At 35.4% G+C, this 27,923-nt stretch overlaps 1 protein-coding gene across 5 annotated transcripts in view; it reads right to left on the bottom strand.

Annotated features, from left to right (window-relative positions):
* Positions 1 to 274: 274 nt before the first annotated feature.
* Positions 275 to 27,923, bottom strand: part of Ice2 (interactor of little elongation complex ELL subunit 2) — a 40,014-nt gene continuing 12,365 nt past the window's right edge. For all 5 annotated transcript variants that reach the window (XM_020168828.2, XM_020168841.2, XM_020168834.2 and 2 more), the window contains 10 exons: positions 27,802 to 27,918; positions 27,471 to 27,630; positions 26,103 to 26,284; positions 20,906 to 21,899; positions 20,016 to 20,191; positions 15,009 to 15,138; positions 9,187 to 9,271; positions 7,992 to 8,042; positions 5,532 to 5,790; positions 275 to 1,366 (listed from right to left, as the gene is read on the bottom strand). In XM_020168828.2, the coding sequence (XP_020024417.1) occupies positions 1,238 to 1,366; positions 5,532 to 5,790; positions 7,992 to 8,042; positions 9,187 to 9,271; positions 15,009 to 15,138; positions 20,016 to 20,191; positions 20,906 to 21,899; positions 26,103 to 26,284; positions 27,471 to 27,630; positions 27,802 to 27,918 (2,283 nt within the window). In that variant the 3' untranslated portion in view covers positions 275 to 1,237. The remainder of the gene's footprint in view (positions 1,367 to 5,531; positions 5,791 to 7,991; positions 8,043 to 9,186; positions 9,272 to 15,008; positions 15,139 to 20,015; positions 20,192 to 20,905; positions 21,900 to 26,102; positions 26,285 to 27,470; positions 27,631 to 27,801; positions 27,919 to 27,923) is intronic.

The raw sequence follows: 27,923 nt of genomic DNA on the forward strand, positions 1-27,923 counted from the left end.
TGATATGAGAAAAAGTTAAAAAAAAAAAAAAAAAGGCTAAGTGTTTTAAAAAGGGGAATGCCAGAATGAGAAAATGATAGTAAAATCCATGAAACAATTCATACTAAAAATTATTTAAACTATTTTATAACTATCCAAAAACTCACTTCAAAACAAAACTTGATAGATGAAGATAAAAATATTAACTGTCACTTAAAATATGAGATTTTTAGGCCTAACTTCTTATGTTAACATAGAACACATACAAAACTAAAAAGATGACATGAATGTTGCACTGGATTACAAAACCTTTATTTTACAAATGAAATACATGTTTCTGATGCTTTTGGTGTAAACCAGGTTACAAAAATTAAAATAGGTCTACCCCTTCTTAAATCCAAATTATCTACAGTAACATCAACTAATTATGCTGTTTTCTGAATATTTAAATTAATCAGAATAGATAAGGAAAAATGGCATATGCTTTACACTACATTAACCATGCCAGTTGGGACAATAAATTTTCTCTTCTGGGAAACATCCTCATCTCTGCTTTCAGTGGTGTATTTCAGTACTCAGCTGAATTTGTGCCAAGAAGAGGTATTCATCACAAAACCTGTTCCACCACAGAAAAGGTTTTTAAACAAACTGCCCACTGCCCAACATGAAAACGTTAACTTGCAACTTTTTTGTTTTTACTTTTGGTGTCTGCAAGGAAATTTCAACAAGTCTTTAAAGGTGTTCTACCTTTACTAACCCACAATAACCATTTAATGGTAGTATGTTCTTGTGTCAAGACAGGTCAAGATTTGTGATGCTCATGATTACTTCTGACAGTGACAATAATCAATTTTCCTGGCAATAGACTAGAACTGTAACTCAAATTATTAACACAATGATAACGTTATTAATGTAATGATAACAGTTCCTAACAAGCAATTTTTCTAGAAAATAATTTCCTTAGAAAAGGTGTAGTATAAAAATATTTTTCTTCTTTAGTTCCCTGCCACAATAACTTGAACCTACCTAGATTCTCCTCAAATATCAAAGGCAAAGAGCTTGACCCTCACTTCAGTTGGCACATTCCTCCTATAGCCAGTTTTCTGTGCAAGGCACTTTCTAAGGACTTAGACAATACTAAAGAAAAAAAACGCTCCTCTCGCCCACTCATCTTTTGGGTATGTTTTCCCTCCAACTTTCAAAATTAAATAATGCTGTGACTGGCTTTTCTGGAAGTTCATTTTCCATGGCACAGCCCTTAAGTTATTTTCCTTTTATTTGGAGCCACTCCTTCATTTTCAACTTGCTGAGCAGGCAGGCAACTGCTTTTGGTTTCCACGGAAACTGGATTCCTGCGGCTGCGTGTAGGCATTCTTGTTCCACCAATCTAGAAGAGGAAGCAAAGAACAGAACAGCTTAATAAATTTTCAACACACCTATACACAGTCAGTCCTGTACTGTTTGCTCATGTACTACTCATCTTGGGAACACTTCAATCCTTAGCCACCTCACTGTCTTAAAAGAAGTTCTAATCTGACACAGTTTTAAAGTACTGAACTTTCAAGTAACGATCAGGGAAGTCTCGAGAGAAGTGAACAGGGAAACTACTCTTTATTAAATGTGGAGAGTTTGGAAAAAGAAGGAACAAGAACTGTGGAGACAGGGAATGGAAATACAGACAAAAGAAAATGCAGAAAGAGACAAAGAGTAAGAAAAAACCCCCAAGAGTACAAGAGGAAAGAAGGAAAAAAGAATAAATATGAATGAAAAAAAGGAAGGGAAAGTAGGGAACGCAGGTAGAAAGGAAAACCTTCAGAGGCTGAAAAAGAAGAACAAGAAAAAGAAAAGGGAAGGAGGAACTAGAAGGGAACAGAGAGAGACTGGGCGAAGGGGAAGGAAGAAGGGAGGGATACATGTGCTCTCAGATCCTCCTCACTCTCACTTTCTATCACACAGTCTAAGGAAGAGAGAAGTTTTGCCTGTTCTTAGGCACAGTCCCTTGCTAGGCATAGTTCTGGTTAAAGATGAGATCTGGAAATGCTGTCACCTCCTTGGTCACTTAGAAGGCAGAAGTTTCTACAAAGGGTAATGGAGAAGAGGCCAGGTATTACAGAGAAGTAAGGCTGCTGCCTGAAATCATTTCCACAGGCTCTGCCACTAGCTGCCTCTATTTCCCCTAGCCACCTCACATTCTTTCTGTTTCTTATCCTACCCAGGAAAATCCCACACCTGAGGATGTCAGGGTGATGCTGTAACTCCATGCACAGGTTCTCATATTCCTAGCCCAACAAAAGCAGTACCAGCAGGCCCCAAGGGACTACTGGCTCACAAAGAATGGATGAATGGATCAGCTCCCATGACGAGAAAAGGACAAATTAAGTAGAGATTTGAGTCTGCCAGTCTGTCTGAATCTGATGAATATTTATAACATTCTGATTAGAAAAGTGCTATGATTTTGAGATATCCTTATCACTCTCCACTCATCTAGTATTTCTCATACAAGTATACTGACCTTACTATTTTTATCTACTATATTTTTGAGGAAAGCAAGCATTGTGAAAGCTTCCATAAGGACTCCCCCTCCCCCATGTCTGTGTGTTTAATGAATGTTTATTAGAGGAGATGCAGAAGGAGGAAAGGATAAAGTAGCACAGGAAGCAAATGGGACTCTTCTGTATGACCTATGCTTGATGCAGTGAGAGGCAAATATGGAGTCTATTGAGGTAACTCTCAGGGGTTAGTGTCTAAAGATACTGGATGAAGATGAGCTCTAAGTTCAAGAACTCTAAGGACTAAAAGACTGCATTAGGGCAAAACAAACATTTATTTTCTGAGTCTCTACACCAAGAAAACAAGCAGATGATTTCTGTTTCACACAAGGTCTTACTTCCCTGGCTTCCTGAGAGTTCTGACCATTTCCCATTGTTGCTAAGGCTAGTGTGGTTGGAGGCTTAGTGTGGTTGAGTCTGTAAAGTCCCATTTCCACTGCCTGGCTAGGAGGAAGGCAGGAAGGTGGGGTAATCCTTACTAAATGTAGGGGTAGGTTGTAGGGAGTTGAGTAGGCAATGACCAAAAGTCTTCCACTGGCTTTTAAAAATGTATGAAACTAGCTGGGAGTCAGTGGCTCATGCTGAATTGGGAGGATTGTGGTTCAAGGTCAGCCCATGCATGAAGTTTGAGAGACTCCATCTCAACCAACAGCTGGATTTGTAGTGTATCCCTGTTATCCCAAACTATGTGGGAGTGGGAGTCTGAACAAGGAGGATCATAGCTCCAGGGCAGCCTGGGCAAAAAAGATTTCAAGACAACATCTCAAGGGGAAAAAACCTAGGCATGGTGGCATGCACCTGTCTTCCAAGTGAGGACTGGAAGCTTAAAAATACTGGAGGATTGTGGTCCAGGCTGAACTGGGCAAAAAGTGAGACCTTATCTCCAAAATAACCTGAGCAAAAAGGACCTTGGCTTGAGTGGTAGATGACTTGCCTAGCAAGCGTGAAGACATGAGTTCAAACCCCTGTACTGTCAAAAAAAAGTATCAAAGCAAGCATTAGTTATCTCACTGTCTATTGCATCTGATGCTTGGCTGTGTGATAACCTGGCTCTAGGTAAGCTAAGCATTTTTCCTGGACTGACTGTGTGAAGTTTTTTTTCTTTGTGGTACTGGTGGTTAGACCCAGGGCCATGAGCTTGCTACGCAAGTGTTCTATCATTTGAACTACTCCTCCAGCCCTTGTGTGTTTGAAATAGGGTCTTGCTACATTTGCCTGGGCTGGTCTTGAACTTCCAATGCTCCTACCACCCGTCTCGAATAGCTGGAATTACAGACATGTGTCATTATGCACAGTACATGAAGTACATTAAAAAATACAACTCAACAAGAGCTCAGATATATAACTGGATTGTCAAAATGCACATTTATAGGACCAAACCTTGCAAATATTCAATTTCTCCTTTTCCAAAGAAAATATTTTCTTGTTACACATTTTGGACCATGTTATTAAAAAAGTCAAATTGTTAAAGCATTTCCAAAGCATAAAACATTCAACATTACCTCAGGGTCAATCTGTATTAATAAGGAAATGATAGCACTCTTTTTCTTTTAAAAAAAAACACCTTGCACAAACATAAAATATTTTTCCTTTCACTTAAAGCTGTTCAGTGCTAAGGTATTAAACCATTCATTTTCACTAAAAAGGAAAAAGCTACCTCCACACAGAATTATATGTTATGGTTGTGAGACTATAATCAGTGTTTCTAAATTAAAAGAAAATCATTCTCTTAGAATACATATCTTTCAAAAAAAAAAAAAAGCTCTTCAGTTATTATTTTTAAGTTACTTAAGAAAACTTTTCCTCAGGTTATAAAAATCGGTACTTATATGTAAACTAGACATAATCAATGAAAACCATACATAAAATAAAATTTAACAACTGACTCTCTCCATTTTTTCACTCCTCTCCACTAGTTAACCTTACTTATACTTTCTCGGCCAAAGTCAACAAGTAATGTGCAATGTACAAGGAGCTCAGGGCATATTCAGCAGGAGCAAGGCAAGCTCAATCCCCAAGCACCAAACACTACAATGGAAGACAATGGAAAACAATGGATCTTCAATTATGAAAATGTCCTTAGCATTCACACTCAGAGCCATTTCTCAAAAGGACATTTACAGATTAATTCAGTACAATATAGAAAGGGAAAAAGAACAGAACATCCAAGGGATACAGAAGTGACAGAGAGACTCTGGAGCAACTGTCAAGATTTCAGAACACACACAGTCATTTTGACACAAACATGTTTTGGCAACATGGAAAGAAAAACACAGGTTTTTGCTTCCTGAACATTAGGTTCATTTGTAGACAGCAAAATTCTTCCTATGACTAAACTCTAATTGAAATTTATTTTGAGACATCGAGAATGAGTGACATGGCAAGAGAATATCACTAGCCATGGCTTTGTAAGTTTCAGATAAACAAATGTTGCTCAATTGGCATTTCTGAGAAGAGTTTTATAAACAAAGTAACATCAATTGTAATTCAATAAATGCTGAGCTATACAACATTTAGCAAAACACAACTTAGTTCTTAATACGTTAGCTGTATTTTTAACAAGGCACTCCACAAATTACTAACTTTTCCATATCTTACTGATCAATTTTTAATTATATCATAGTTGTATTGTATACACTCTGCAAATTGCCTCAAATATTTAATAAAACAGAGGATACATACATAAAAATTACAAAGAAATACAAGTTTGCTTTGTAATAGGAACACAGTTATATTTCTGTGTGGATGTTATCCTTCTGCACCTTCAGGGCAAGCTAACACAATATTCTTTAGTGACTTTACAAATCTTACAAAAATAGAGTTCCAGTGACAGAAAGACTGTACTTGGTAGCGCAAATGACATTATCTACTCTTCCTGGGGACACAGATTTTAGGATGCTGCTGTGATGAGCATGGTAACTGTGGACATCAGGCTGAGATACAATCAGTGTAATGGACTAACAAGAAGTGACCTGAAGGAACTTGTGACCTAAGCAATCTTACCTTCAGTTGCGACGCAGGACCCAGTGACTTAGGTGGAAAAGTGCAAGGTACTCGTCCATGCTGGATATGATATGGCAACAGGAGACTGGGATCTAACGGCACCCAGGGAACTGAGAGACTGGAAGGTACACCAGGAAGGTCACAGTGTGTTCGATGCAAATTGTAGGCTGTCCTGGTGACTTTTCCATCGGAGGTCTTGTAGATCAGGAGGGAGGAATCTTCTGCTGCATGAGACAACAGGTAGGAGCCCTCCTGCAAGCTAAATTCACAGTGAAAATCAACTCTCTGGTTTACTGCATCCATTTCAATAGCATTGCCCTAATCATCATCTATTAGCAAAACTAAACACAATTACATGAATACAATACCATTTAAAATACTTTTACACCAAAAAAAGTAAAGACTTAAGATTGACTGATTGATTTTAGTTTTTCTGGAAGTAGTGGAGTATGAACCTGGCCTGGTGCTTGTGAGGCAAGGCTTTCCACCACTTGAGCCACACCCCTAGCCCTTTTTGCTTTTTAGCTATTTTTCCAACAGGGTCTTGCATTTTTTCCTGGGGTCAGCCTCAGACTGCAATACTCCTACCTAGGCTTCCCATGTAGCTGGGTTCACAGGTGCAAGTCACCACACCCAGCTGACTGAGATGGGAGCTTGCTAACATTTCCTGGGCTGGTCTTGAACAGCCATCCTTCTGATCTCCACCTCCTGAATAGCTGGAATTACAGATGTGAGCCACTATACCCAACCAAGATTTAACATTTAAGAAGTCTTTTAAAACTATATTCATGCCTTTTAGGCAATTAACTCTAAAAAAATTTTTTTGAGATAAGGTCTTGCTATGTAGCTCAGACTGGCCTCAAACTCACTTGTTCCCCATTCTGCACCCACCCCTCCCTGCCCCCCCCACCAAGTCTAGCCCCAAATTCAAAACCTTCCTGCCTTAGCCTTTGGAGTGCTGGGATTACGGCACAAAGCACATGGCTCATTCCAAAATTCAAAATAGCTGGTCATCTTCTTTGTATGGTTACATCAATTTGTAAATTTTCATTTAAAGGAAAAGTCTGCTTAATTCTCTGACCTAAGAGCAGATTCTTACACTGAAGGACACTCTGTAACACTCTCATTCATTCAATATTGTACTTACTTTGTATCTAATAAGACAGATGAACAGAGATACAAAAGTGAAGTGAGTGTGGGCTGGTGAAGTGGCTCAAGTGGTAGAGCACTGCCTAGCAAGCCTGAAGCTGTAAGTACAAACCTTAGTACCACCAAAAGAAAAAAAAGGTGAATATGACATATTCACTATTTTAAAATAAAGTGTTACAGTCAATGGAACTATCAAACAACAATGAGGTAGCATGAGTATAACAGTAACAACAGCAGTTAATAAATACTGAATGTTTACTGAGAGGCAACCATTATACACTGCTTCAGACCCATCTTTTCTTTCTTATTTTTTTTGGCAATACTAAGGTTTGAACATTCACTTTCTTAAGTCCTCTGCAATAAGCCTTGAAGGCATAATATTAATTATTCACTCGAAATTGGGAATAAATAAATAAATTAGAGATCTAAGCAATTTGCCAAAGGTTCTGACTATAGTGAGCTTGGATATAAACCTGGCAGTGAACTGCACAGGCCATACCCTTACTCATGATCCTCTACTGTCACAATAATTGGTTATGTCAGACATCTGGTCCATACTTTTCTTTCTGCCATACAAACTTTTAAGGGTCTCAATATATCAGCATAAAGAGATAAAGGATATGATTAATATACTGTGCTTTCTTGGGATTACACATTTCTCTGGATCAAAGGGGCAAGGAGAACAGTTCTTTCCCACATTATTGAAAATAAATATTAACCATACTTTAGTTATATAGATGTGCCTACGAACCTAATAAGCTATATTTTAATTAACTTTCTAACCCCAAATCTAATAGGTTTTAACAAAGGAGGTCCAGAGAATTATTCTTATCCTCTGGGGAGTTTTTTTTCTCTCAATCACTTTAAATGAAGACACAAATCATAATTTTTGTCAGAAGGAACAAATAACACTTCAAAGATTGAGTTTTTATGAATGAGAATCATATATCATAGCAGTACTGAGAGTTCGAGGTCAGCCTGGGCCATGTAGCAAGTTTGAGGCTAGCCTAGGCTAGCCTTGTCTAAAAGGAAAAAAAAATAGAAAAGAGAATACATTTGTACTGTTTTAAACCACTAAGTTAGCAGTAATTTGTTAGACTGGCGATAGGAAATGAGAACGATAGCCTTCCAGGAACATATATTTGCAACCTCATTATAGCTAACTAATATTAGATTCTCTTTTTTACTTAGGTTTTTACAATTTCAACTTTGACAAAATAATTCTTGGATTTCTAGTTTTTTTTTAATCTATCTCTAACAATGTATTTTCAAAGTTTGTATATCAATGCATAATGTCTAAAAAATACTTACCTAGTTAATTTCTTTAAAATGTGTTGGAGGATGTTAAATAAACTAGAAATCCTATAAAACAGAAGAAATTCATGTAAAAGTAAATCACAAAAACCTTAACTCTTAATATTTATAGCTTTTCAAGAGACAAAATGGCCTCAAAAATAAAGGAAAACAGCAGATGAAATAATGTAAAACAAATAATGCCAACCTTACTTATGTTTGATGAAATATTTTCTTAATTTTTACTGTTTCTTGATTTCTCTTCATAATCATATATATTTAGCTTTATTCAAGTCAATATATTTTTTAAAAAGTTCCTGTCCAAGAGAAGCAATTCTTCAAATAGCATTGAATGTACTTAAGTATAAGTAGAGAGTTCAAGTTAGACTCTGGGACTCTTAAACTGTGTCAAGTCTCAAAGCTGGAACTATGTAGCTAATATAAGTCAAGAGAATTTCTCAATGTAAGTAGTGAAAGAAGCATATTAACTATTAAGCCTGTGTGAACTAGCTCAGCTACGTGATCTGGGATGAGTCACACCAAGTGCCAGTTTCCTCATATAAATGCCAATGACATTCCTATCAGCCTTTCATGGGACATTATGAGATGCAAATGAGACAACATTCATAAGTTATTTCCTTTGCACTTAGGGACTTAAGAATTCTGAATACAAGCTGGGCATGGGGGCACATGTCTGTAATCCCAGAACTTGGGAGGCAGAGGAAGGAGGATCAGGAATTCAAGGCCAGCCTGGGCTACCTACTGAGACTATTTCAAAAAACCACATATACACAAAAAAAGAGTTGTGAGTACATTAAATTCCTTTAGATCTGGTGTACAATAATGCTTAGAAGGATAACCAAACTTTTAGAAGTTAGGATGTTCAATCAGCACACACAATCCTGAGAGCTGAGAGGGTCTGTCTGTCCCCTCCCTTGCCTTCCCCATAGAGGACTAAAATGTTCATTTCCCATGGACTCCAAGATGATGTCTTAAGTAGGAAGACTGGTGCTCTTGGCATTTATATTTAATTTGGAGATGATAATGATTAATATGGATAGATCACAAGTTGGGGTAGGGGAAGCTTCAATGTATAAAATGACAAAAGTCTATAAAATAAATTATTTTAACATAATCAATATTTAGAGTTAAGGAAAATTAGTTATCATATTAACAAGTTTTTCAATTCCTACCACAAACTGAGCTTCCTTACTTGAGTGCTGAAAGTTTTTCTTTTAATTCTTCTGAAGTAATTTCTTCTAGCAGGAAAAGCTTTGAAGTAAATGCATCAATATGCCCTAAAATAAAACATGAAACTTAAAAGCAAACCCAAGCAATTGCAGTATTTAAAACACAAAAACCCAACAATTTACCTAGTCTCCTCAGAGATGTTTTTGCAAAATTGTAAGAACTATAAAGTAATTTTGCATTCTAAAAGGAGAAATAGATATTTCATTACATCTGTCAAATAAAGCTATATTTTAAAATGACATAAAATTCATATTATAAGTATGTACTTATTCTAAAATATTTGCTGAATATAGAAAAGTTCATACATGTCCACACACCCAAAATAATCTCTAAACCTTCTCAAACATTGGTGTTTATAATTCCTACTAAAGTTGCATTTTTATGGAGTTTTTGAGGGAAATATGTACTTATCAAAACAAGCAGTTAAAATCAAATTTTGCACTGAGCATGCTCAATATATCTCTAGGACATGTGGTTCCTGAGGTTATAAAAATATGGCTTATTATTTTTAATTAAAGCACACAGTAAGATTTCCCATGGGTAATATAGTCTGCTCAAAGTCTTACTTTCTTACAAGCGTAATATGAAACTAGAATTCCAAAAACACTAAATAGCAAATTCTCAAAATGACATTTCTATTTAAAAAAGTAATATATATATTATAAAACAAAACAGCTTGAGAGACAACACTGAGGTGCTGTAATACAGCAGTGAAGAGAGACTTAAGAGATGCCCAGAGTCACATGCTACATAATCAAGTCTACACAAAGGCCATGCCACTGTACATGATTAAAAACATGAAGTAGCCATGAGAGTAACACTCACCAATGTGGAAAATAATTTTGAATTTATTCATTTAACTTCTAATATTTTGTTGTCAAAACAAATTACCTAGAAAGCTGATACCAATCACTGGGATAATAAAAGTCTTCGCATAATTTAGTATCTCATGTTTCATATCCAGCCCACTTTAATTTGTTTTATGCTCAAAGAACTTAACTAGAAACATCTTCACCAGATATCTTTCTTCTAAGACAACAAATCCATTTGTTCGCACACTTATATTTAACTTTTGGCAGTACTGGCGTTTGGACACAGAGCCTCAACACTTGTGAGGCAGGTACTCTACCACTTGAGCCACTCCACTAGTCTACCTGCTATTTCAAGTTTTAGCTTTACCTCTGCACTTCTAGCACACATTGTAGAGTGACATTTCTAATAAAGACATATTTTAAGTGTCTAATAACCACAAAAACATGATATTAAGTACAATAATATATTCTTAGATGTTTACCAAAATAAACCTTTGAGGAGACATCTTATGTTTTTAGAGAAACTCAATGTAATAGTATGTATTGTCAAAAATAACTATACAGAGAATACCATACTAAGCACTAAGCACTGAAGGAGATTACAACTCTTATCAACATTGGAGTTTTCTCCTCAAAGGAGATATATGTATGCCCAAGATATTTATCTCCTCAGTTCTTAGGGCAGCTGAACAAGGTTGGGGATGGCAAAAGCTTTCTGGCCATTGCCCTTCAGTCACAAGCAATCTCTTTTGAATATCACAGTGTGCTGTATAAGTATTTTCAAAAAGCTGTGAGGCACTGTATTATATACTACAAATAAACATTCACATATGCATGTATATTCATATTCATGTATGTACATGCATACGTTTATACATGCTTTTACTTACACACATGCATACATATATACATATAGCCAATTGCTCTGCATGCAATGGAGTTCCATAAAAATGATCACACAAATTGAGATCATGCAAACAATTTCTATAATCAGTGGAGAAATTATAATTATTTCATTTCCTTTAAAGTTTTTATCAAAATATTATAAATTTTCCACCAATTATAAATACATGGGGAAATGAAAATAGCAAAATATTTATTTACTATACTGTAATTCAAACAATAAAAATATAGAATTAAATTTTTCTTAATAAAATTTTTATCAAAAACAGGTGAGGTGGCTCAAGAGTATAATCCTAGTAATTTGGGAGGACAGTGGTTCAAGGCCAGTTTGGGAATAAAGTATGTGAGACCCTATCTCAATCAACAGCTGGGTGTGGTGGTATAAGCCTGTTATCCCAACTACAGGGGGAAGCACAAATAGGAGAATCATGGGCCAGGCTGACCTGTGCAAAAAAGCAAGACCCTATCTCAAAAATAACTAGAGAAACAGGGGCTGGAGGTGTGGCTCAAGTGGTAGTGTGCCTGCTTAGCAAGTACAGAGCCCTGAGTTCAAACCCCAGTACCTCATCCACATACACAAAAATCTTTTCAAGAGTAGCTTGAACAGTGCTCAATGCTTTCTTATGCAGCTGATGAAAGGAAGCAAGCACCTATCTTTTCCACAGCACGGTGAACTGTCATACTCTTTTCAGGACCAGCTTCCAACATTATACTTTTTGGGCTTTCAATGTCATGAAATGTTTCCAGAGGTTCCTTTAATGTAAAATCTTAGGCTGGTGTCACTTCCTCATTCTTCATGTCACACCATTTCCTCATTTATGTCAATAGGATAGCCTTCACTAAGGTCCTCTGGCAACAAATCTAGTCTCTTGAACACTGGCAGTGTCAACATCTCTACCGTCAGCTATATTTTCTATAATACCCTGTAAGTTTGATTTGAGTTTCATTTCTAGCAAGACTACTTTTTATTTCTCTGCTTTATCTTAATCTCTTTTGGCCAACTGCCTCTTTTGATTATCCACTTTTATAAAAGCTCACACAGGTTCATCACTGGGAAGGAAGGAAGCAACACAACCGTACACTTTCCTTTCTGTACATGAACTCAATAACAGGTGCACACTGAGACAGGTCACTTTGAGAAAAGTGACATGACTGGTCACTGATCATAAAGTACACCTGCTATATAAGTAGTGCTTAGTGAACTGAAAAGCCAGCAGTGGAGTTTATGTGCAATTCTCAGTGTTAATATCCTGCTGGAACTGAAATTTGTGCTACACGAACTGTGCAAAGTGAGGGCTGCACAGAATTGATGTACATTACATGACTGCAGAATGCAGACAGAAGCTGTGATGAGTCTCCTTTGGAGATTTTCTTAAAGAAGCAAATCCTAAGGGTTTAACGCAAGAGGATCAAAAAATACTATAATCTAGGGAAAGAGGGGACCATGTTTATAGCAAAGCAAACTAAAAAAAAACAAAAAAAACAAGTGTGTTTATTCTACCTGAAAAAGGGACTGTGAGCTACAGATGTAGTTCTCAAAGTGGGGTACCTAGACTAACAGCACCAGCAGTACCTGAGAACATGTTAGAAATGCAAAGTCCTAAATCCTATTTTAGAACTATTAAATCTAGGGTAAGTGCTAGGGCTCTCCATTCAACAAGTCCTTCAAGTGTTTTTTTTTTCTTATTTTTTTAATTAGAATATATTCGTTGTACAGGAGGATTCATTGTGACAATTCCAAATAGGTTTATATTGTACATTCGTTATATCACCCTTCTACTCCCTCCCCACTGTGCTTAAAGCAATTGCGAGAGGTTTCTTTGTTCTATTTCGTTTAAGTTTATGAAGTCCACCCCCCTCATTAGTACCCCACCCCCCACTATACCTATTTTACAGTCCTGTCTTTCATTAATATTTAAGTCAATGTTCCAAGGGATTTCTCAATCCTGTGTGAGTCTACTTGACTTTTGTCCATTCAACCCCTTCCATTGCTCTCCCTTAGCATTTATCTCCCATCCTCCATTTCTCAACAGCTTTCGGTACACATTCTTAGCTCCTCTACCTTCACAGGTGTTATGTCTTATTATTCTGTTGATGTGCCACCATTCTCTCTTCCTGCCCCTCCTTTCAGAGTTCCACAGAGTAGGTCCACTGTTACAAACATGTTCTACCTATGAGTTTGTATATGATCATGCTTGTTTTTGTGTATATGTTTATCTTTTGGATCTATCTTCCATGAATAGAGAGAAAACATGCGGCTTTTGTGTTTCTGAGTCTGGCTTACTTTTCAAGTTATTTTCTTGAACATTGTTCTTAAATTAAAAGAGCACTGTAACACTAAAAAACAAACCTAAGACTCATAGATGCTTTTGAAATAGTGCTTTAAAATGTACTTCTGTGTTTGGGGTGCAGCTCAGTGGAAGAGTGCTTGCATAGCATGCAGAAGATGCAAAAGCCCTGATTCAATCCCCAGAAAAACAATGAAAACACTAAAAAGTATCCCTGTATACACAGATCCATATTAAAACTAAAAGCAACCCAAAAGTCTGTAATCATACAATACATGCTTTTTTTTTTTAAACCATACAGTTGTCAGAGAAACCAATATATTATCCCATCACATTAAAATGAATGGCACATAAGTAGATAGGATTCACTAAGGTTAAGTGGCACACAGAGCAATGAGTACTTAGGACTTGTAAGAATATCTTAGATGAAGTAATACACACAGTTGACAGTAGTTTTATCTGTTAAATAGTACTGTAAAAAATGAATTTCCATTACCTGTCAGTACTTTAAAAAGGTTCACTGATAAGTTTGTTTTTAGTCCTTTTCTAAAGTGAATGTGGCTGGCAACTGCTTTCAAGTAGCTTATGTGGAGACTGTTAGAGTGAAGCTTTTGAAGGAACATTAAAATCATGGTTGCTGACGGAAAACTACATCAAGCTTCCAGCAGTATGTATAAAAGAGAAGGCGAGGGGTACTGTACCACCAAGAAGAGAATTTAGCCACTTCCTTTCTGGGTTATGCAGACAAAATGAATCAATTACCATATAATCTAACACAAAAACAAAATATTGATTATCCAAAATGGGGGTAAAATTTCAAGTGAATAACCTTTTTTGGGGATTAGGCAAAAAAAAAAATACACATCATTTATTACATATAAGGTTTTATGAAAACACAGCTTCATCAGACTCTGACTTTATACTATTTATTGTCGAATAGGAAGAAAGGGATAGGGTAAGAAAGAACAATCAAGCAGAACCTAACAAGTGACAAGAGAGGTGAAAGGCAATGCATTTAGAGATCAAAGGAAAAGACTATATAGAAGAGCAGCCTAATTTGGTTGGGACAAACGGAGGTGTACAGCATTAGGCATTCCAGTGGGAGGAACACATGAATAATGATCAGTAAGCACTCTGTCACATAAGGTGAGTTCAATGTACACAATCAAACTCCTGTCTAATTCCCTCCCCCTCAAAACATCAGACCAAAATGAAGTACCAAGCCATTTCATCAGGGCAATATTTGAGATTGTAGAGACAATGTCATTATAAATTTAAGAAAATTTCTAAATATATGTATCAATTAAATAATAACCTAATTAAATAGTACTTTTATTTATTTATTTATTGGTGGGACTGGGCTTTGAACTCAGGGCTTTGTGTTTACAAAGTAGGTGCTCTACCACTTGAGCCAAAACTCCAGTCCTTAAATAGTACTTTTAAAAGAAACTTGTTAGAAAACACACCTGTATTTTAAAATAAGCAACCCAAAAGTCTGTAATCATACAACAATACATGCTTTTTTTTTTTTTTTACCATACAGTTGTCAGAAAAACCAATATATTATCCCATCATATTTATGTTCAGCTAAACAGATATGGAAAAGGGAAAAATAAAATGTTTGACATCACGAATTCTACCTTGCTGTTTAATTCTGGATTAGGAGTGGGGGTTAAGGCAATTAAAAACAAAAAATACAGAATGGAAATATTTGTAATTGAACTTAAATGTATGCATTGACGAGGGAATTAAAAAGGAGAACAAAGACTTATATAACTTACCAACATAAAATGAGCAGTTAGAATGCAATAAACTTTCAGTCCATAAGCGACAAAGTTCACTTTCAGTTAGAGCTTCAACTCCATAACAACCTTGATATTCTACTTTTGGCAGGACATAAACTGGAAATTGCTGCAATGCAAGATTACACTTTTTCAAAGCTCCATTAATTTACTATGAGTAGCAAATATATCTGCCTACACTGCTTTGCAGATTTAAAATGCTTTTAGGTAATCTTATTTCATCCTTCATATAGAGTGGGATTCAGGCAGAAAGATGGATATATTTGAGCCTGATGGATAGAAGAACCCTTAGTATATTTAGGCAAAAGGTGGATGGATAAAGGAGATCCCTTACCACCACCCCCATCCCCAACACAAATCAATATACATATGCATATATTTGTTTTTTGTTAGAAAATGTGACTGACAGCAGAATCCTTGGTACAAAGCCTATCATACATAACTGTTCAAAGCTTCAAAGATAGATGCTAGAAAGCAATGACTGCAACATACACTAATAATCCTCAAAAGGATAGAAAAGGAAGAAGTTTTGCCCCTTTAAGCATTAGTCATGCTATCTCAGACTCAAATACTCTCAGTAGCTTGTTTGCTTCCCATGAATGAATATCAATACTTCAATACCTGTGGATATTATTATCTTTACTAAGACAAAAGGCTCTATTCCAGATCCTAAGTATCTGACAAGTTATATTCAGAGTTTATTGGTCAGAATACTAAATAGATCAAGTAAAATGACCATACCTACCTGGGCTTATTCCTATAATCCTAGTTACTTGGGCAGCTGAGATAGGAAGATTACAGTTCAAGGCCAGCCCAAGCAAATAGTTTGTGAGACTTCATCTCTAAAACAACCAGAGCAAAATGGACTGGAGGTGTGGCTCAAGTAGTACAGTGCCTGCTTTACAATCACAAACCCCCAATTTCAAACCCCAGTCCCACTAAAAAAAAAAAAAAAAAAAGTCACACTCATTACTGGCCTAAAGGAGGATATGTAAAAAAAAAATACATACATATATGTATACAAATACATGTGTGTGTGTGTGTATATATATATTCATATTATATAATGATATAATACATATTATTATTTCACTCTTTCCAGCTACAGAAGAAGAAACATATGATTTAGGGAACTTAATTCAAAGCGATATGGATAGTTAGCACTTTTGAAGTCATACCAAGGTACGCCATTTACAGATTTGAAAATACCTCACCAAAGTTTCTGAATTCCTGATTTTCTTGAAGTGGCTAAATGAGTGGTCTTGGTACAATGATGGTGTTAAGAACAACTCAAAACCAATCAAGTTTCTGTTAACAGCATATGCAAAGTATGGTTCAGATGATTACCTCTGAATTTTGTAAAACCTTACAGAAGTGATGCTTAATGTCTCTGTGAATAAGAATACCCCAGATGGAGAATCTGGGATGGTGCCCAGGGTTTTGCATTTTTAACAAGACATTATTCCAGACACTATACTTTGAGTAGTAAGGCCCCTTAAGGGTCTCCTCAATTTAGAAAATATAAATTGTGGTTAGGATTATTATTAAAATCAATTTACTGCATACTAATTCTTCAGCATATGACTTAGGTTCTATTCAGCAAATAAAAGCTAAAGCTAAAGAATTAAAGGCCCAGAGGAATAAAAAAATGTGCTTAAGGACATAGCTGGTTTATAGGACAGGTGCAAAAGAATAACTGATTTTCTAAAAAGAATCAGCTTTCTGGATCATAAATGGGCCACAGAGTTATCAACATGTTTTTAATGGTAAAAAATATACTTATTTCTGGAAAGCTTACCTTAAAATATGTATACTCTGGAAAATTTTCTTCAATAATACTGCCATATCTATGAAACTAAAACCTGGTTTTAATTTATGTATGTCTTCTACTGCCATCTCCAGGAAGCCAGGGGAAAGGACTGAATATTTTATCTTTCCTTGGTACTTTAAAGTTGAAAATTTACAATCAAGAATTTAATAAAAAAAATTAAATTTACTGTTTTCTCTCCCCCTTAATAGGTGGCTCCTATTTCTCCAAGTAAAAGCTTTTCTTGGCTCTCTCTTCTAATTTTTCATATAAGTCTCTTAAACCCTTACATGCCTTCCTAAATAGGTATTTCATAGCTAGTATCTTCTCATCAATTCCATTAAGTGCCTTCTATTCTTCTTAACATTTATCACCTTTAGGAATCTTTATTCTGGTACAACATAAGTTTTAAATAACTGAGTCTAAGTCTTTTAGCCATTCTAAAATATAGCACTTGGGCAGTTAATATCAAATCACCTAAAGTTATTTGGTCTGGATTTCATAACTATGCATAGAACTCAGTAAGCTCCAGTTTTATTCGGTGATCCAAATTAGCCCCTTCATTTCATTCTATCATTGACACTGGTTTCTGCTAGATCTCCTTGGAAATACAGCTCTTATTAAGCAGAGGTTTGATGAGGAAGTGTAAATGATACTGGGCACTAAAATCTCAACTACAGTATTAGAACAAAGAGTCAAAGGAAAACAAGGAAAAGATGAGATTCTTGAGCACCAAAGGTTAAAGAGACTTCTAAGAATTTTAAAGCTTTATCTACACAAGCTGTTTTGGAGTAGGAAGTATCGATAAGGATGCATTCTTAATTAGTTTAAGAGTAGCATTAGAAATTTCAACCTACTGCTGTTGTTAACCTCTCTTAAGTTCCCTTCTTTAACAATACTCCTGGCTTCCCAACTCCTCAATTTTTCTCATCTATTCAGAATCTATTAACTGAATTTCTATAGTATAAAACATTCAATAGAAACAGAGATGAATGAATGGGGCATGACTCCAAGGGGTATACATTCTGCTCTGGAATTTAAACCATTATAAACAATGACAGTTGCAACACAAGTAGCATTCCCTGAAATTTTATTCTGAGTCCGACATAATCAAAAATATAAGACTTTTACTTAGATATGTCTTGGGGCTCAGTTGTTCTGACATATTCTGAAGAATGAATTTTCTCCTACAATGTTTTGTCTTGAAATTTACAAATTTCACTTTAGTCAAGTGAATGACAATGTTCTTACCAAGTTGCTTGGTCAAGAATTAAATTCCCTAAGCTATTTTTTTTTTTTGTGGTACTGGGGCTTGAACTCAGGGCCTATACATTAAGCCATCCTACTAGCCCTTTTTTTGCATTTATGTCACATTTATTTATTTTTTTATTTTATTCAAATGTGCGTGATTTTTTTTTTTTTTTAGATAGGGTCTCTCAAACTATTTGTCTGGGCTGACTTTGAACCATGATCCTCCTGATCTCTGCCTCCTGAGTAGCTAGGATTACAGGCATGAGTCATTGGTGGCCTGGCTGCCTAGGCTATTCTTAAAGAGTTACTGGCCATCGACAATTTCTAAGTACTGTAGGCTAAAAGAAAAATACAAAGTGGTTGGTTCACAGGGGAGTAAGTGAAAGAAATAAGGTTAGCCCCCAAATAAATGGGCTAGCAAATAAGAATTATAGAATTACAACCTTGAAAATGCAATGTATACAATCAATACTATATATATTCGGAATGTTCAAGCTTATTGTTATTAAGTTTATCACAGAATAGATGAGGCAGGAAAAATAGCAAATAAAGTAAAATTTCTTAATTCAGAGAATAACAGCATTTATCTAGGAGAAGATGAATATCAAACCTATTTTTTTCATTCCTTGATTTTCTTTTATAAATAACACTCCGCAGGGGCTGGAGAAACTGCTTTCTTAGCATGCATATATACCCTTGGGCTCCAACCACAGCACTAAATTAAAACAAACTAAAACCAAAAAAAAAAGAAACAAAGGTACCATCCCATAAATTTTATTCAAAACCATTTAGTTTCTAAAATTTCAAGTTTGAACCAACGATGAAAACTAAACTATAACAATTAGGAATTTAATAATTTACTCATGATCTTCCTTCTATTTACAAAAGATAAAAACATCAAACAAAAGTTTCACCAGGCCCCTTGGACTCTGATGGACAAAGCTTGTATATTAGATCTGGATGTATTAGCTCTGGAGTTTTTCATGGTAGTCAGTCCCTCGCACAGCTCTATTAGCAGTGTAAAAACGTTAGTATCTTTAACAAGATGTAGTAGTAAGGAAGCACTCGCTCAAGATCCATGTTGCAACATCACTATTTTTGATTTATCTGGTCTCTATCCCAAAACACACCGACATTTTAAAGTGGTCACGGATGACTCTTATTGGGTAGTTGATTTGATAGCAAGACACGAAAACTTATTAAAAAGGTTATTGCAACAGAAAACATTCTCTCTAAAAAAAAAAAAAAAAAAGGCATTTCAACACTTTTTACACAATTACAACACAGAAGTCTCTATTTACCAGAATTCAGTACTCATACATAAAAAAAAAACTGAAAAAAATTTCAAATATTATCTACAAAAATTTTGAAAGAAGCAATTACTCAAAAAAATAAAATAAAAAAAGAAAGAAGCAATTATTCATATTGTAGTAATTTTTTTAACTATGGAAAATGTTTCTATTAAACTCCAAAAGAAACAACAGGGGACAGAGGAAGAGATTTGGTCTTCTAATAATTCTGGAAATACTTCAAATGTGTTTGAAAGCTCATCTTTCAAAACTTGTACTTCTAAAACAATTCAAGAGCCCAAAGCAGAGAGAGAAAGGGGTTCAGATGTCAAAATGGACATCTAAATCCAGGGGAAACAGGACTATCTATGTCAATCTAGGTCAAATCTATGATTCTGTAGTTTTTCATAAAGTTTATATGGCCTATGCAAGGATGTTACTGCATTTATGACTATTAAATACAATTAAGCACTTTCTCTTATTAAAATTGATCTCAATATTTTATTTAAAAATTCAATCTGGAAATACTGTAAGAGTGATTAACAATTTAAAATTAAACTTCTTAGTAATGATATGTTAAAATATTTGTTGATTATTAATTTATACTATCACATCACAACTACCCAAAAAACGACTTACTCTTCTGATTTTCTTGCGTTTTTTAGATCGTGGTCTTGTCTCTATCCTCTGGACACTGCATCGCACGAGTAACAACAAGTCTTGTAGGCTAAATAGCTTATAAACAAAATTTCCTTCTTGAGGAGCTAGGTATTCCGATGTATCTTCAACATAGTCCTGAAGTTCATATGGCAATCCTTAAAAAATATTTCTCATTATTTTAAAATACATTAGTCCTTTGTTCACCCAGGATAAAACAAATCAATTGTTTTTTAAAACTTTTATCAATTTTTTTTGAGACAGGGTCTACTATGTAGCCCAGATTTGCCTTGAACTCATAATCATCCTGCCTCAGCCTTCCAAGTGCTGGGATTATAGACCTGAACCATGAGGCCTAGCCAAAGTACTGTTCTTTTTAATTATTACCTTCATTAACTCTAGGCAATGTATAAATTGCTGAGACAGTATACTATGTGAAGAGAATAAAGGAGTTTGAAAAGTGATGTTACTCGTAATCTGGGAAGAGCTGAGGAAATTTACATTTATTTCACAAAATTAAAAAGTACAAAACTACAGTTCAATACAGATATACATGAATTGAACTGATCAATGTTTGTGATTATTTTTTATGTACTTTTCCTTCATCAGCGTGACAACCACATTACCTATAGTTCAGTGCTCACTGTATGCATTAGATAAATGTAGGTTACAAAACCCATAATCCTTTGAGCAAATATCTAGAGAGAACATTATGGAAGATGGAGTACTGATGAATAGACTAAAAAATGAAATATTGGTGACCAGGTAAGCATTACAAAACAGGATATAACAGAGAATGTGAAAGAAAGAAGAAGAACTAGGTAAAAGAAACAGATAAAACAGCATTAAGTTCTTCATAAGTATTTACTTACGTCCTTTTGGTTTCTGAAATGCAGAAGGCCATCTAGATTTTGGCCAACTAGAGGCATCTGAAGGAGCACAGGACTGGTCTGAAACTGGTGGTTGTTTAAAATCTTCTAAATTTATTAAGGGCAACTCAGGTACTCTTCTGGAAATTGGCTTTAAGAGTTCATCCTGCATTTTTAAAATTTCTCCAACTGGATCAAATTTTTTATATACTCGTTTGATAGGTTTTTTTAAAACACAGGACTCTTCAGGACTGTAAGTAGAAGCAGTATGGTCTCCTACAGAAGGCTGTCCTGAGGAAGAATTTGGAGTTGCTGATCTAGAACTCCGATTAGAACCCACAACATCCGTCTTTCCATCATTATTACTTTTGCACTCTGTGTCAATGATTAAACAATCCTCATCGGTATCACTATTGCAAGGAACTGCTTTCTCAGGGTTAGCTGTTTCTGAAATAGCAGCTTTTTCCTTTGAATTATCTGTGTTCTCCACAGCATTTAGACTTTCTTCATTGGCATATACCATAGCTGCAGCCGTATCATTTTCATTAGAGTTCTCAATTTCCTTAGAACTTTCTGATGACAAGGCATCAGATGTTATCATGTCATTATCTTGCATCAAAGGCTTGTCAGAATCAGGTACCTTTTCACCACATGGCATAGTTCCTTGATCATCTTTATTTTTGCACTCTTCAGGGCCACTTTCAATACCAGTGACCAGTTGTTTCTCCTTTTGCAACTGCTCCATCAGAATCTGAGATAAGCTTCTAGAATTAGCAGATGTGTTTGGTGTAGTAGGTGCCACAGGCATAGCTGTTGCTCTGGGGGCTGCAGGAGTACCTGCCGTGATGGGTACGGAGGAAGTACTTGGACTTGGTGGCTTTGATGGCTTGGTGGTGGCTACTCCAAACGTTTCAAGTTCTGTGACATCATCATCAAAATCCAGATCCAAATTTTCAAGAGTCTCAATTTTTCGGCACTCATTAACTTCACTGGATGTCTTGGAAGAAAATGTATTGGTAAATTATTAGTCAACATGTCAGACCATACCTTACCTATCTCTTAATGTCCACTTATCCCTCACATACATAGTTCATGTTTTGAAATGCAGAAAGAAGTCTAATGACTCTAAACCATTCTTAAGATGACAACAAATTACTCACAAGTATTTAATCTCAATTTCCATTGAAATATTCATTAAAACCAACAAAATCTCCAAGTTGTTAGCAGCACAGGAAACAGTAAGGAATTCCCAAAGAACACTAATTAATCACCTGCTAAATATAAACACTAACCTACACCCACTGGGCTTAGAGAAGAACCTTAGCGCTAACTTGCTCCCAAGAAGCAACACAGAAACTGGAGAAAGCCATCCTGGCTCCATAGAGGTCCCAAACCAAAGGAATCTCAAAGTCCTCAAATGCAAGAACTTAAATAAAAGGTAAGTTAAAGAAAAAAAAAAAAAAAAAAGATTTCACTAATCAGAAAACAGAACCACCAAGAAGAAATGTAGGGCCAAACAGGAAGGCGGATGTTCATGCCCACTTCATATTCTGGCAGCGAAACTTGACTCAGCCTCTTTGCTGTTGTGAGGAAGCTCATTTGTAATGTAGCCAGAGAAATGTAACCAGTCTCTAGTGCATCCTTACGTCAATTAGTCACATACTTTTTTTACTGCTATTCATGGCAACCAACTTTAAGTAATATAAAATCGGGCGGAAATGGACAGAAAGTATTTTATTGTATTCTGGAACATGAAGTCATTAAGATTGTAGTTCTTCATGTACTGTTCTGGTAATGGAAGAACTAGACACAGCTTCAATTTATTCAGAAATATACTTGCCCCATCCCTACTAGACAAACAAGCACCAGAATCTCTCTCCTCAATCTGGCAGATATATACTATGGAAATCTGTTATGGGCTATGTACACCACTAACCTTTCAGTTTAAGATTTGAAAGAAAGACTAACAGCAATCAGATTTTAAGAAAGCTCAATTTATGTAAGTTACTTAATCTCTCTGAGTCTTAAATTCCTATTTCTAAAATAGGAGTACGATTATTTTTCAGATTTGTTCTAAAGATTAAATGACAAATTATATATAAGAAATTTTCTGGCAGACAGAAACACAACTGTATTTCATTGACTAGTCTCTAAGTAAGCAAAAACAGGGATACAGAAAGTATGAACAACATTAATTAGATGACAGAAACAAATATAGGTGAGTGACTGAAAACATATGTTGTATATACAGACTACAAAGATATACCCTTTTCCTCCCAAGAATCCAAGAGGCGTTTCTAAAGATGGACTATAAGTTAAAATACAAACACAATCTCAACACTGTACAAAGCAGAATCTGTTTAGAGGGAAATAAAATTAGAAATCATTAAGAAAAGTCTAAACAACAAACTCAAAGCACTCAGTAATTACAAAGCATTCTGAATTTCGAAGAGACAAAAATCAGAATTTCAGAATTCTAAGTAATATACATTACAACACTAGACATTAAAAATCAGAAGAACCATCATCTGAGACTCAGTATTACATTATCTTCTTCTAAGAATTATTTTCATTTGCTTTTGCTAGGAGTCAGGTGGATACCATACCAGCCCAGAAGCATCATGTTGCAAATGTGAAATATAGCCCCAAACCCATTTACTTCTGGCCCACCGTACTCACAGGGTATGCCCTGTGGAGACGTTAACTCTGGCTCTTGTTCCCCTAGTCCTGTGATGCTGCCAAAAGCACAGCTCATTTCTCAGTTGCCTCTCAGAAGCAGTAAAAACTGGCTAGGGAAAAAATTACCTTAGGAAAAAGCCTTGCCTCCTGCATTCTTTTTCAGTATCTCAACCCTGTAATTCCTCACTATCTCTTTGATGCTTCTAAAAAAGAAATTTTTACAATTTGTCCAACAGTATTTTTTAGTTGCCACCAGTACTGGGAAGGTCAAAATTACCCAGCCTATCATTACTAAATGAAGTCACTCTGCCATTTTTTTATCTCTCTTAACCTATGCTTCTTTGCAGCATTTGTTACTTCCTGACATTCACTTCCCACCAATAAAAGATCTGCGTATGTTTTTTAAAAGTAAAATGTGAAAGAATAAAATGTAAGAAAAGTTGGAAGGGCTTAATGACATACATATTGTAAAAATATTGTGGCAACTGGCAAAGAGAAAAACATAAATAGAAAAATCAAAAGACCAATTCCTTAAAAATGTATGAGCTTGTAAGTATAAGGGAAAACTTTATATTTTCTTCTTAAACTTTGTTTGCCTCCTCACTTCCCGCAAGTCTCTGTATTTCCTGTTTTCAGGCCCTCTTGGTCATGTCATGAGAAAATATTCCATCCCCATCCAACTCTGTTTCCCCTTAACCTGTCCTACTTTCCTCTACAGAATTTATTACTATCTGTTTTTTGCTGCTGCTTATTAAATATCTGCCTTCTACCACTAATGTAAGTGCCAAGAGAAAACACCTTTTCCACTGCTATATCCTCACTGCATACCACAGAATCTACTCAATAAGTATTTGCAGAATGAGTGGTTTTCTAGAAACAGAATGTTTTGCTTTAATAATCATATTAAAATATTTTGCAACCCACAGAATAAAAGCAAATATTTACAGAGTGCCAAGTGTTACTCTAATGCTTTACATGTATTAACTCATTAAAACCCAAACAACTATGAGTTAGTTAACATGATGCCCATCTTACAGATGAGCAAGATAAACAAAGAGTTTATGTCAAAGTACCTTCACATTCATCTGGACTTGAGGATTGAAGGTTCTGACCTATAGACGTAAGCTGTGCATGTTCACCTAGTATCATGTAAACACAATGAATATTTGTACAAACAAGTAATAATAGTTTTGAATAATTTACATTTGTTTTTATATGCCTAAAATTCCAAGTTTAAGAATACTTCTATCTATTTTGTCTCATCTGTGACCTCTGTAAATCATTTAACTATGTAGAAGAAGAATTTGGTTTTGAGATTTGGAGTCCATTTGAACGAGTCTTTGTAAAATAAATTATTTTACAGTTCTGCAACATATACTTAGAAGATGACACGTGTAATCTCTATGAAGCAAGACTTTTTTTTTTTGGACAGGTAACAACTCTTCATCTTTATGGAGTACAGTGTCATGTGTTGGTACACTTATGCATTATGTACTGATCAACTCAGGATCTGAAGGTTATCCTGCCCATCTCAAGCACTCATGTCTTTGTGATGAGAACATTCAAACTCCTCTCTTCCTGCTTTTCTGAATTATATAATGCTGTTAACTGTAATCACTTTTCTGTACAACAGAACACCAGAACTTATTTCTCTTAATTTGCTGTGACTTTGTATCTGTTAACCAATTTCTCCCCATCTCCCCTTCTCCTCTACCCTCCTTGGTCTCTGGAAACCACTATTCTGATTTCTGCTTCCATGAGCTCAGATTTTTTAGATTCTACATTTAAGTGAAATCATGCGTTTGTGTATATGAGTCTGGCTTATGTCACTTAGCATATGATCTCCAGGTTTATCCATGTTGCTGCTAATAAGGATTTTTTTCTTTCAAAAGGCGGACCAGTATTCCAATGTATTTCTATACCACATTTTCTTTATCCATTCACCCATTACTGGACACACTGGGTGAGTCCTTATTTTGACTATTGTGAATAATGCTGAAGTCAACATGGAAGTGCAGGTACCTCCTTGATACATTGTTTTCATTTATTTCTTTTAAATATGTATATCCAGAAGTGGGATTGCTGATCACATGGTACTCCTGTTTTTAACTTTTTGAGGAACCTCCATATTGTTTTCCACAGGGGCGATACTAATTTACATTCTCAACAACAATGTGCAAGAGTTCTCCTTTCTCTACATCCTTACCAGCATTTGTCATTTTTTATCTTTTTGATTGTATCCATTCTAACCAGGAGAGATGGTATCTCACTGTGGTTCTGATTGACGTTTCCTAATGATTAATGATGCTGAACATTTTGAGAAATGTCTATTCAGATCATCTCCCTACTTTTTAAATTTTTATTTTGGTGAGTCATAAAAACCTAAAAAGTGTAACATTAATGGTGTGCCATGTAGTGTTTTGATGCGTGTGTCATAAAGACTTGTAATACACTCTGGGCTTCAAAAAGATAAACAAGGACCTTCTCTTAAGGGAGGGAAAAATTAAAAGGGATTACATACGTCCATTTCAGATACACACTCCTCAGGTTTGTCCATAAATACTGCAGAGACTGGAACAGATGTGTTTTTAGACATCATAAATTTTAATGGAACTTCATGGAAGATTTGATTTCTTTCTCTCATTGTCATCTGCTTTTGGGGAAGTGGTGAGTTAATATAAATTACTTTAACTGGCTTGGAACCTTAAAACAGAACATAAACAAAGGGGTTATTAGTATCTAGTAGCTGCTTTTGCTTTGTTTGGCAGTCCTCATGATTGAACCCAGGGCCTTGTGCATGCTAGGCAAGGGCTCTACCAGTGCACTGCACATCCCCAGCCTCTTGTTTGTATTTGTTTCTGAGACAGGGTCTTGCTAACTTTACCCAGGCTGCCCTTGAATTTGTGATCCTCCTGCCTCTATCTCCAGAGTAGCTAGAATTTACAAGCACACACCACCATGACTGTTTTCTAGTAGTATTATTTTAAAAATAAAACAAAACAAAAATAAACAAACCAACAAAAAACAAAACCAGGTGCATGACAGAAGGATTACTGAACAAAGAGACATAGGGTAGGGGGATGGGAGCACATAACTCATGTATCTGCCACTCTTGGACTAGAAGATTTTAAAGTTCCTTAGAGACTCAAAGAGAAGAGAACTAATGGGCAAGGGAAATATGGTCTCTTTTCTCACAATGTTTAAAAAGGGTTTTGGGAGGTTTTTATTGGTGTACTCTTACTGTTACTATTACCCAGTTCTTTCAAGAACATGCAAGTGATGAAATTTTTACCATAAAGAGTACGTTTAATTCTAATTTGTAGTTTTGTTTAATTAGACATAGTCCTTGATTTATTGTATTTGTTATATTTAATAATATTAATCAGGAAGATATATAAAATTGTTAAATATAAACCAGAACAAAAAGGGGTAGATAATCTTTTGAGTAGAGAAACTAATATACAAATATTAATTTTATTGTCAAAAGATTTTGAGACTATCCTGCTAAATATAAACCTACATTTACTCTCATTTCCAAGGAAGTTAAATACTGGAAATTTACTCGCTGCAGGTCATCTAATAAAATACTGCATTCCTTCATTCCAGTGAAAGGCATCAGAACCTCACCATTTCATCTCTGGTCACACCAAGTTACACTAAGTCACCCAATATGACTACACATACTATAGACTTAAAACTTCATTTAGGAATCTATTTTATAGTAGCTTTATATTCAAAAAAGTTCTGACAAAAAGCTGTCAATTTATATTTGCTTTAAGTCAACATTTAACTTTGTGTTTAACAAATGACCATTTATGTTTAGACAGCTGAAATTGAATAGTTTCAACCTCTCTTTTGAGAGCATTACTTGACACAGGAAATCACAAACCTGCAACAGGTATTACTTGAACACACACTGGAATTTCCCATTGTTCCTTGTAGCTTGGTCCATGATTATTTAATAAGGTGAATAATGACTGACTAGTTAGAGCTATCTGAGGATGATATCTTGAAACAAGCTTCTCTGCATTTGGATCTTTACTAATATCCTGAAAAACAAGAAATAAGCTTTTAGTTATTATTTAGAAATTGTAAATTTCTTTGATAAAGTAATGAAGAGGAGAAAGAAAGCTATGCAAGAGACATTAGAACAAACAGGCTATGTGTCTTTCGTGAGGTACAGATTATTGAGGAATACCCAAAGCCACCTTGCTACTTACATAATGCATAGCTTCAGCTGTTTGTTTTGGCATTTCAACGGAAGACATGTCATCTTTTGAGAGCTGCAATTTTGCAGGCATTGAGGGAAATACTGTTTTCACAAATTTAACATTTCCCTAAA

This window comes from Castor canadensis, chromosome 2, assembly GCF_047511655.1.
Source record: "Castor canadensis chromosome 2, mCasCan1.hap1v2, whole genome shotgun sequence".
NCBI lineage: Eukaryota > Metazoa > Chordata > Mammalia > Rodentia > Castoridae > Castor > Castor canadensis.